Source organism: Nelusetta ayraudi, unplaced genomic scaffold (genome assembly GCF_046127955.1).
Source record: "Nelusetta ayraudi isolate G7.1 ecotype Tasmania unplaced genomic scaffold, CSIRO-AGI_Nayr_v1 ptg000008l, whole genome shotgun sequence".
Lineage (NCBI taxonomy): Eukaryota > Metazoa > Chordata > Actinopteri > Tetraodontiformes > Monacanthidae > Nelusetta > Nelusetta ayraudi.
In genome coordinates, this window is record NW_027466058.1 from 4,223,302 (window position 1) to 4,235,000 (window position 11,699).

The following is an 11,699-nucleotide window of genomic DNA, read 5'->3' on the forward strand; positions in this document are numbered from 1 at the left end:
CATAAGAGCGCTGATAACGAGCTTCCTGTTTATGCGGCGGAATCATTTATCACGTTGGTAATCAAACACAGGAAGTCTTTGGATGCTTGTTGATCTTTCCAAACCGCCGCCGAATTCAGAAATAGATCTGTGACGCGTGGAGCCGGATGCGTTTATGAAGAGAACGCAATTAAACGTACACTGTCCAGAATCACTATTTACATACATAAAGTCTTTCTTGGCTAGCACTGAGCTAATATGAGCCATTTTTACTGAAGTATAGCAGAAAATCTCAGGACTTCAAACACTGATGCCAGTCTTATGTGTCCCTTATAGTTTTTAGTTCAAAAGATAATGCTTAGAATCTATTACAGTGATATGCTTATCATGCTTCTGCTGTTGCGTCATCTCATCATTGTCATCTGCATTTTCACAATGATGAATGGTAATGTACAGACAAGACACAATCCCTCATTTTCAAAAATCAAGGAAGAAGCAGATCAAAACATGTCTGTTTTTCACTGTTCTCATTATTTTACATAGAATGCCTCCAAATTATATTAAGTGTTTTGTGCCTTGTTCTGTAGTTTAACAAATACAGCGTTGAAAACACTTGCGGAAACTAGACCCATTAGATTCATTTTCACTGTATCACCTTTGTGACCACAGACACTGACTGATTATGTGAAAATGCTCCCCACAAACAAAACAGTCCAATGATTTGGCTAACTGTTTAATACTGTCCAGATCTGCTCCATTGACTGGAATCACAAATCCCTTAAAACTAATAGTTGATCATTAAAACATCAGCTGTGAACATAAACAGGCAGATTCTTTGGACACGGCTACTTCCTCAATTGGTCTTTCACGAGGCATCGCTCTGTTTTCCTTGTCTTTGTGCCCTTTCTCCTCAACATTAGCTCTACTGTCCACTTCACGGCAAGTATACACACAGACCTAAGTGGCGACTAAAGCCACCTTGTTTCAATTTGAGCCCCGGTTCTCAGGACTCACAGCTATTTCCTTAAAAGGACCTGGTCTCCATTCTTTTCTCTTTTTTTTTTTCTTCCTCGCACGAGGTTTGTTTTGCTTCTCAGGAGAGCCTCCTAAGTGTCCCTGTGGTGACTTCATACTTGTCCATCAGGTTGCCAGAGAGATCAAGCAAGGGTTAAGGGTACATCGCGGATGATGCGAGCCTTAGGTGGAGAATTTGGGGAATGAAGAGGCTGTAACGTGGACAGATTTATTTCGCCTCCCCGTCTCCTGTTGTTGCTGCACTTTGAGCCTTTAGGGTCGTTTCCAGAGTGCGAGTGTGACTTTTAATGCTTAAGAATGCGATGCAGTAATGCTACTGAAAATAGAGAATATCACAATGTGGGAGTTGAACGCCGAGGAAGTGAGACGTGAGGGGGGGGCAGGACGTCTGAGTGCGGTGTCTAGATCCTTATGTCGGAGCTTATAGGTAGCGTTGGCATTAAATCAAGACCTGCTCGATGGAAGGTTGTAAAAATAACAGGCTGATGAATTTGGTGCCTTTGAGCCATAAACCTCTTCCATCTGCCAGGTTCCAGCGGGGACTTGAGGCACCGTCCTCTCCTGCTTTATAAGTCCCAGCTGTGGTTTTTAACTGTCCGAGGGTCAGATGCTGGATGCCTTCTTCATGATGCGTGCGCGGCCGTAAAGGTTTCCTGCCATTTGTGTTTACGGGCACATTGTTTTAAAAAAAGCAATAAAATCCAGTGTGCGTAAAGTGATGCTCCTCGGCACCTTCAAAATCGTCTCTGTCACGCGCGCATGTGCACCGGGCGTGTTGAAAGTGGTGATGGTCACAGGATTCTTCCATCTGTATTCGCGACAGGGCCTCACGCGCGACAGAGCAGATGGTGCACGTTTCCTGTCAGTGAAGCAACGGCGTTGCTCTGCGCTGGCCAGGAGGAAGTGCGCGTGTGCTCTTGGGAGACATTGCAACACAGCACCGTGTCCAGTAGTTTTGCTGGAGGTGGAGGATCTCTGTCGGGGGGCGGGGGGGGAGGAAAGAAAAGAAAAGAAAGACGGTCCCTAATTGCTCTCAGGGTGCAGGTCTCTCTGTTGTGTCCAGCTTCCAGTGAGGGTCAAAGGTGAGCCAAGAACCATTTTCACAAGGAAAGAGCAAATATTTGCAAATTGTACATCAGTCACTGATTGTGGGGTAAACACACACAAATAAAAATTACTTTAAAAAGTTGAGAGGGGAATTAAGATGAAAGTTCAGTTTACAGGATGAGTTATAAAACTGTAATAGCATTCACATGTTTGAAGCACAAGTAACACATTCTTTTTGTGACAATCAGAATCAAAACTTTGTGTTGCTCTAACGTCTCTCAGTGCTCAACGACATTGCTTGGCTTTCTACCAACCTGCCAGTAGGTGGAATGCCAGTGGACACAGTTGAGCACTGAAGGCTGCTGAGGCTCCATTGCGTGACAAAAACAGAGCAAACTGGAGTGGAAACAGTGGACTTTATTTGCCCGGCTGATGATCTGCTTTACAAATTATTTTCCCATTATTTGGTCAACGCGTTAACAGCATCCACTTTATAAGGTGATAAAAAACACCAGCACTGGGTCCACAGCGTGCTGTGCCCCTAAAAATATCCAGGAAAAGAAAACAAATGCAGAAATAGAAACTTGCGTTGGATGCCATTAGATCTCATTTCATGGTGGTAGACACAGGAAGTGGGCGGTGTGCGCCCGGAAACAAAGTGAGGAAACTGAGGAGAAGCAAATAAATAAATAGAAATATAGAAATAAACACTCAGGATGTCCTGACCTGGTTGCCAAGCAGTTGCTCAGTGATGGATCCTGATAGTTTGAGTTTTGAAAAGAATGAGAGAAGATATTCCTTTTAACTTAGAAAATAATCAGTTTTGAGACGAAAATGTCTAATTTAGTCCAGTTTAATGATAACAAAGCAGGATGAAGACTCCAAAGATTCATGCAAAAACAGTTCAGTATCAGTTTCACCCAAAGAATGAGGCCATTCAATATGATTTTTCCAAAGAGGTTTAAGGTTAAAACTATTGGAAAGAACACCTACCTACTCCTACACAGTTTATAACTCTGCTGGACATCTGCTGGCTGATTGCACACCGAGCAGCTGCTCCAGTTTGACCTGCGCTCCGTCCAAAAAAACTCTCCGCCGTTTGTCTCAATTCTGCCTCTCGCTTTGCACTTTTTGAAGGACACGTCGAGATAAGCCGCTTAAAGCGCCTCTGCCACGAACCCCCAACCCCTCTTCCCAACAAAGTCCTCCCCTTTTTGTCTCCCGCACGCACGCGCAACTCTTGCCAAAGACGGGCCGAAAAACGTCCATCACCTAAATGAAAAGCCTTTGTCTCCCCCCCGGCCCCCCCCCCCCCGCTGTCCAATCTGAGGCTTCTTTGGCGTGTAGCCTTAGAGAGAATCGGCCTTAACCTGCAAGTCATCCAAACATCCTTTGTCCTAAAAAGGAGCTGCCGTGTGTGGGGTTTTCTCGGGAGTTAATAAAGACTTCCCATGACCGGGCCTGAGCCGCGCTCGTTTGAAGACACGCTCTGCATGAAGCTCTCGCGCGTCTCAGTCAGGCGCGAGGCGTTTCGCCGGGGGGATCAGAGGCCGCCGCCGCCGCCTCCGCCTATAACGTCATCCCTCAAGCTCCTCTGTGGCCGATCTTGCTCCGCGCGCATGGAGGAGCAGTTTGGTGCCTTGCCCGCTGTGTTGATCAGAAGAACATGTGCGAATCGGAGAGAGCGCGACGCGAGCTCGGTTGTTGGATCTCTGGACAAAACGCATCCATCTAAGTCAGAGGCTCCAGCGGTAGCTGTGTTTATGTTGCTGAGCGGTCTGATGATAGGAAAGGATCATATCAGATAGCGGGGGGGGGGGAATGAAAAACGGAGGGTAAATAAAGGAGGGTTTTTAAGGAGGTTGTTGAATTGAATGAATGGCCCTCGGGAGCGAGAGCAAACATCCAGTCTGTTGTCGTAGATGGTGAAGGTTTGATTCCCGCTTGTTTGCTCTGAAAACACGCGTGGCGGAGAGCTGTCCGAGAGCCATCCTGGGGAGTCGACTGTAAACACGCACACAGGCTGGAAAAACTTGTATCAGGTGTGTCATAAAAGATCCCAACTGCTGCAGCACGCATGTATTTTTTTGTGTTGCCTCCATGTTGGAGAGTTTATAGTTTGCAGTGCTCAGCGGTGGGAAACGTTTACCGTCCACTAAATCTGCTGCTGGATTTATCCATAGGATGACAAGGAGATTCGGGCTACCGTGCAAGTGAATTTACTGTCCCTCTCCAATGATAATATTTACCAAGACTTGATTTCGCAGAATTTTAAGGCGTCCTCACTGAAGCCAGTCTGTTTTCTTTCATCACTGTGTAACAGTTGCACACAAATTACACACAATATTCTTTCAAACATGTCTGTATTTCTGATGTTGGCTGTTATATTTTTTAACAGACTTCTTAAAATAAGACTTTATTGTGTTTTCGGAAGCACTCTTTGGACATATGAACGGTTCTGTCCGTCACTGCCCACATTTTTTTAAGGACCTGCATGAAGTTAAAAAGCTTTGTGTCAACTCTCCCCCTTTGTGATGCCTTGCCTCCCATGGGTAACTGGACATGGCTAAAATTAGGGTATTGTGCAAAAGTTGGAAAAGAATAGCTGCAATGCTGACTTTGGCTCACTCAGTGGGAGAAACACCTCCAATAGTTGCATATAGGAGCAGTAGAAAACATCACTAGTGACATATAGGAATCTGAATATGCATATACACTAATAACAAGCTAATTGGTAGTGGGATATTACTTGTCATTGGCCATGGAAATGACGTCATCTTTGAAGTTAAACTGGAATAATTGTGTGGATGCAAATGCACTCATTTGCCAACTGTCTTTCAAGCAGCCAACAGACTTATTCTCATATCTTCATCAGTGCTCACTGCTGGAGGTATAAACTAAGTTCTAACAGTCAGAATGCCGGCTTTGCTGCTGTCCCAGATGCGAAGCTCCTTCCTCCAGACTCTGCGCTGGGATGAGGCTCAGCCTAGAAATACTTTGAGTAGAGAGCGATCTGTCACCAGGTCACATGCATGGAAACAGCTGTCGGGTTCTTTCCCATTCTATAGATACCGGGCAATTAACACTGGGTGCCTGTGTCCCTCTCTGGAGCAGGAGCTTCAGGAACTCCTCTGTTCCATAAATACAGGAAATAAAAACAGGATCCGGAGGGAGTGGGTGAAGCATTGATGGCGAGATAATAAAAGCAGAGGACAGAGTGTTTCCTAAATGGCCTTGGCCCTTCTTATCAGGCCGGCCCGTGCGTCTCTCTGATTAGCCGCCCGCTGCGGGAGGACCGCGACCCCGTTTTGTTTCTGTTTTTCTTTTTCCTCTTTTGCGCCAAATAACGGACACTCTGTTTGAAGAGATGTCGAAACTCCCGCCGCGTCAAAGGCTTCACGTGTCGCTCTCATTTCCTCCCGCGGTTTGTGAAAATGTGATCCGCGGCACTTTGGGACTTTGGCACTTTGGAGACCTGAGACCGACTCCTGCTGGGGGTGCCGGGTCACTCCGAGGTCGGTGGACAGTGGCCACATCAGACGTTGGGCTCGGGGGTGGGTTGGGGGGGGCAGTTGCGATATTGTGTCATTTCACCTCCCAGCGGAGCCGCCGTGCCGCTTGAACAACACGGCCTCTGTGAGCCCTAATGAGGCGTGAATCGCTCGCAGTCAAGTGATGGATGGGAGGTCGGACCCGCAGCCTTTGGAGATACGCTGCCTTCTTTTATTGACCACGTCTGCCGCGGCGACGGGGGCCCCAGACGCTGTCGATCCGACGATTGCTTAATTAATGGATTGGTCTGTGAACAGAAAAGCGCTTCGTTTTTTTTTTTTTGGTAATCACTAAAAGCTGGCATACGGGACGCCGCGGAGCTGAAGCGTCTGCCTTAGCCTCGTGTTTGCGTCACCCAGAGACGAGCCGTGCGCAAGCGAAGCCGCACCAAGCCTCCGAGGCGTCTATTGAAAATAAATATAATTTTGCGGCCCTATTTTTAACCATACAAGCAAGTCATCGACTCGAACCAGATGTTATCAGAGGACCGTGCCTTTATCTGTCTGCAGCACCAGTTTTCCCCCCCAAATGAGCCCCTGCGGTTCATGACTCCTCTCTCTCTTCACTGGCTCTCGACTCTTTCCTGCTATAACTCTCCTCCCCCCCCCCGCTCGCTTGATGAGCTGGGTGGGATCTCCTCTCTGGTGATCCGATCATGTGTTCAAAGCCCCAGACTGGCCTGGTGCCCGCTCGAGGAAAGAGGATGGGTGGGTGGAACGTTGGAAAAAAATAAAAAAAGAAGAAAAAAAAAACGCTGCCGTAATGAACAAAAGAGAGACAGTGCGAGAGGGAAAGTGTTGCCATACGAGGCCGAGCGGAAAACACGGGGACGCTCCCGTCTGTTGACTTTGCGGGTTTGGCTCGGCGATGCAAGAAGACATCAGTTGGATGAAAGGGACGTCCTGCCTGCACAGCAGAGGTGGTAAAAGTCAAGTAAAAGTACAGATATTTGTGCAAAAAAAAAAATAATTACTCTGGTACCCCTTTACATGTTCTGACATGTATTTAAGCAAAAGAAAAATATATTTTTCGCAACTAACTAACTGCATTCATTGTTATATACATGTTTACACCTTTAATGGCAATAACCAATGTTGTTTTTTTTACATAATCTCCCTCTAAGCAGCATCGTTCAAATAGCTCCACTTCAAGCACCAACAACTCTTGTGAATTACTTAGAATTAAACACAAAAGTAAAAGTAGTAGTAGGAGTAGAAAGTACAAATATCAGTGTACAAATGTAGGGAGTAAAAGTAAGATGGTGTCAAAAAAAGATTGTGAAGTACAGTAAAGTATTTGCACTTTGTTGCTTCCCACCGCTCTGTTGTAAACATTATTTTCCTCTGTGTCGCTGCACTGTAATTCCGATGGAGGCATGAAGAAGATCATCATCATCAGGCATTAGGGTTTTTTTCAGCGCTCTGCATCGAGATACGGGGGTCGGATCAAGTGTGCCGCTCTTGTTTTCACTGCATTGTTTCCAAACCTGATGCCAAACCAAACGGCTCTGTTGTGGTCTGCTAGAGAGAGAGAGAGAGAGAGAAGGAGAGAGAGAAGGAGAGCGAGAGAGCGAGAGAGGGAGAGAGAGAGAGAGAGAGAGAGAGAGAGAGAGAGAGAGAGAGAGAGAGAGAGAGAGGGAACGAGAGAGAGAGAGAGAGAGATCTCAGAGGCAGTGCCAGCAGGTTTAAAATAAAACCACTGTGTGTGCGAGCTGTTTCTCAGAACTTTGCCATGTTAGACCCTCCTTTTATTACCTTCGTAAACCCCCCCAGAAAAAAAAAAAGTCTGTTGTGTAAGCCATCTTTTAACTAGCTTACTTTGGACGGGTGCTCGGGTTTTAAAGTTCACTTCATCTGCAGCAACCTTGCGGTTCCACAAAGACAATAACGACACTATAATAACATCCAGACCGTTTCTAGTAATGGGCCGCAGTTATCCGTCATCGCACCAGGTTCCAGTCAGGGAGACATTTGGAATTACCGGCCCTCAAGCCTTCAACGTGACACATTTTCAGAACTGCCCCCCCGCCAACCCTCTCACCCCGGATCCTCTTTCTTTGTTCTTTCTTTAGAAAGACGTGAAGGAAGTGTTCACGCCGATCGGGTTCGAGGTTGCGTACAGCCTGGGGAAGCACGTGGCCACGGGACGCCAGGAGCGGGATCTGCCCGCGCTCACACCGGTGCTGCGCTGGAGGAAGGGCGGCAAGATCGCAGCGAGGAACGAGGTAAAGTAGCCAAGGCGACGTGACGTCGCCTCGGATGTTTGCCAGTGTGTTGCACATGCGCGGCCTCAGAAAGAATAGAAGCTGAAATCATTTTGTTTTGCAGTGATTAGGAAGCACAACATCCGTTAAACATCTGTTAACAGCTCAGCTTGAAAATAGCTGTCATTGGGGAAAATGACTGCATCAGATGCATTGCTGTGACAGGACAAAGAGCATCAAGGATCAACTTGAGAAAAGAAAGGATTCAACTGTTCTAAATAAAAAGTTTTTTTTTAATCATTCTCCTTCATTTAGATTTGTTGCGATACTGATAATGATGAATATTCTGTAACACAAAGATCCATAATTGCGTTCCTCTTCACCTACTCTTATGAGTCATTCACACAGGCCTTTGTAACACATTTACGACCTACGTCAAGTGAGCTGTAAATCAGTCTCATAATGACACCTGTTCTAAAGATTATAAATTAATTCATATCTCGTATTTGTAATGAAGAACAGACCCTTATCTTCAGTCACATGCTAGAATCTAACTGGATCACATTCATATTTACTGGTTGTTGGTACCTGATACAGGGTACCGACCTGCTTTTGGACCATGTCGCTTTTTCTTGGCCACGATCCGAAATGACGGCCACATTTATTTGCTTTTCAACCACCTCTAACCTGGCCCACATGTGTTTCCTCCCCTGTCTGCGCAACCGGGACAGCGGAGGGATTTGCGTCGCTCATCACCTCCGTTTATCTCAGCACTCATCAGCAGTTACACTGAAACACGGCCGCGCGGAGGCCAGTTTCCTCGCTGGGTTTAGCCCCCAGCCTCGGGCCGCGCTCACACTTATTGAAAGAAGGGATCAGATAGAGTGAAGATGAAGGCCGTCCGAGATTAAAATCTACTGGACGGCTCTGGCAGCGTCAACACAACACTGGCCCCATAGTCCGCGTGTCTGCCGCTGGGTCATAATAAGAATCGTGTGCTTGCGCTCGCGCTGTACTGTTCCCTCCTCAGACCTGGTTCGAGAAGAACTGCCTGTCGGACGACTGCGCCGCAGACCTGAGTCTTCACGGGAAGCTGCTGCTGTCTGGGTAAATAAAGCACATCACAGTTTATACTCAGCTTCTTCTTTTTTTTTTCCCTCCTGCCTTTCGCCTTTCCTTCGAGGCCGGGGAAGCGGGCTGACATCATAGGCCACGAGGGTGTGGGGCGCATGACGCATGCTTGGAGGACATCCATATGTTGCGGAGGGAGTTCCCTGCCTTCTTCTCTCTGTCCTACTTGCTCTCCGTGTGCGAAAAGTTTCAGCTCTTTGATCGCCTTGCATGGCTAACGACCTCGGAACACTCTGGAGGCCTCACAATGACTAGCAGATTTAGCTCTGCACGGCCCCCTTCTAAAAGAAAGTTTCCTTTCTAGCTTCCTGCTAAAAGCGACCCTTTGCTGCACCTCCAACATTTGAAGTGAGATAAAAGAAAGAAAACCTTGCGGAAGGTGCCGCCGTCATCGTCAACACACAAGGCCGGATTGTTCAGAGCTGTGTGTTCTAGCGCGACAAGCTCCGATTAGCGGAGCAATAGAAGTGAAAACACGCTAACAAAGCTAATTTTTCTTAATAAGGGACCTTTCACTGGTGGCGGACATCTGCTCGGGGAGGCTGCTGTCATCTTTGGCAGAGGTTACGCGCTTTAATCCGATAACAAGCTCATTTCAAGGTCCTTTCTTTCTGTTTGTTTGTTTCTATGGAAAGTAAAACATGTCCAATCCAGCAAACTTTAATTTCCTGTTCGTGCACAACCCCGCCCCCCCTCTGTATAACAGCCCAAATTTGTTAGCTTTTTTTTCTCTCGTCAGTGGTTTTCATTTGTTGTTTTTTGAAGATGCGCTGTTTACCTTGTGTTTCCACCAGGCTGCACAGCCGACCCCACTTGGCTCTGGGAGGAGTGAAGAACGTCTCTCTCAACCTGACCATCGCCAACGCCGGCGACGACGCCTACGACACAAACATCTACTTCAACTTCTCCAGAGAGGTTTTCTACATCAACTTCTGGCAGAAGGTCCGTCCCTCCTCTTGCTCCTGAAGTGCCTGCTGTTTATTTACTCCAGCGTCTCCCCGAGTTTGTGTCAAACATGTTTTTTTTACGGCGGTTTGGTGGCGGAGTTGCCGGTGCAGCAGAGCTCGATCACTTCTATGGCACATGAGGATGAAATTCACACCAATGCGTGTGTGTGTGTGTGTGTGTGTGTGTGTGTGTGTATGTGTATGTGTGTGTGTGTGTGTGTGTGTGTGTGTCAGATTTCCAGTTGCTTTGGTTTTTGTTTGAAAAGGCTGATTAAAAGTTCAGGGTGCAGTCTAAACAGTGACATGTGCAGAATAAAGACAAAACCTGAGCTGTGCGGGTCGTCCCGTCTCAGTGGTCAGAACTGAAACAAAACATTTTTTTTTTTTTTAACCTGTATGTCATAGTGCAAAGCGAGCGTTATGCATTATTTAGTCTCACCTGCATTTCCTCACGCAATCATCATCGCACCTGGACACAAATCATCACAGATCCATTCAAATCGGTCCGCAAACAAAATAGTGCCACCCTTACATATATAGGGATACAATAATAACCCATCAGATAAAGAATGGTGGGTTTTATGTTTGTGGGCCATTTCATAAAAGCTAGTGTTTATCCACAGCGGGTCAAGCTAGTGAGCTACATTATGTAGAAAGAGGAGCAACAGGTGTTTTAAGAAGAGTCTGGAATAGTTCTTGGGAGATACTTGCACACGTCAGATTTGAGGCTCACGTTTGCATCCGCAGCGTCGCAAACGTTGCACTGTTGTCTGAGTCCTGTTGGAGTGCAAAAAAAGACGGCAGGCGACTTAGACTTAGACTTTCTTTATTGTCACTGAAAAAAAGAAAGACAGCAGTGATTCCTTCTATAACGAAATGTTGTTGCTCCGGCTACAGAGTACAGCAATCTTTGCTACTTTGTAAAATTTAGAATAAAAGATTTGAAGTATAAAACATCTGGAGGTAGAATGGTGGTAGAAAATAAATAGATCGAATAAAAATGTGTAGGTCAGTTGGAGGCCAAATGGACTACAGTTCATGTTTTTTTTTTTTACGCCGCCTGTACTGTGACTGAAATCTGATAAAAGTTTCCATGAGGAGCAGCTGTTTGAAACCATCTTCATATCTTCATGGCACCGTGACCGTGCCATTGACTACTGTTTTAGCCCAAATGAGCATTAGAAGTGTGACTAAGATCACTCTCAGGCCTCTCACTTTTTGACCCCCTCGAATCAAGGCCGCCGTGGCTGTGAAAGAGATATAAAAAAAAAAAAAAAAAAAGCCCACGTTAACCCTCTGAGATTTTCACCACGCGGGGATGGATTTCACAGCGGCCGCCTTCTGACTTCTGTTTGCTCACTTGTCGCAAAGCAGGTCCGGCAGCGCTGAGAAAGACGCCACGTCAAAGCGACCCCGCCTCGGTTCCTGGGGGGCTTTTCCAGAGCTTACGGGGGCGACAGCATTTATCATGAAAGACAAACACAACGGGCCTCCAGCTTGTCTTTCAGCTGGGGGTCTGCGGCCCCCGTAATGGATAACGGTCGTCTCTGCGAAGCGCTCAAAATGATTGAAAATTGTCCAATAAAGCTGTGATTGAATTTAAAATACAAGACTTGCTCGGGGCAAATATTAGCGAAACAGTGCGTCCGTTTGAGTTGCATAGGTAATCTAATAAACTGATGACATATCAGGTTACCAGCGGCAGCGGGGCCGCGTATCAGCCAGGAACCTGATCAGTCAGGAGGACCTGCCGTGCAAATGGAGCAGGAAGTGAGCAGTTATGAAGAGATGACAGCGGCCACCAA

The 11,699-nt window shown here is 46.7% G+C and overlaps 1 protein-coding gene across 3 annotated transcripts in view; it reads left to right on the plus strand.

The window, feature by feature from the left end:
• itga9 (integrin, alpha 9) overlaps positions 1 to 11,699 on the plus strand; it is a 53,922-nt gene that overhangs the window by 28,057 nt on the left and 14,166 nt on the right. For all 3 annotated transcript variants that reach the window (XM_076018818.1, XM_076018820.1, XM_076018819.1), the window contains 3 exons: positions 7,685 to 7,837; positions 8,847 to 8,923; positions 9,742 to 9,889. In XM_076018818.1, coding sequence (XP_075874933.1) covers positions 7,685 to 7,837; positions 8,847 to 8,923; positions 9,742 to 9,889 — 378 coding nt within the window. The remainder of the gene's footprint in view (positions 1 to 7,684; positions 7,838 to 8,846; positions 8,924 to 9,741; positions 9,890 to 11,699) is intronic.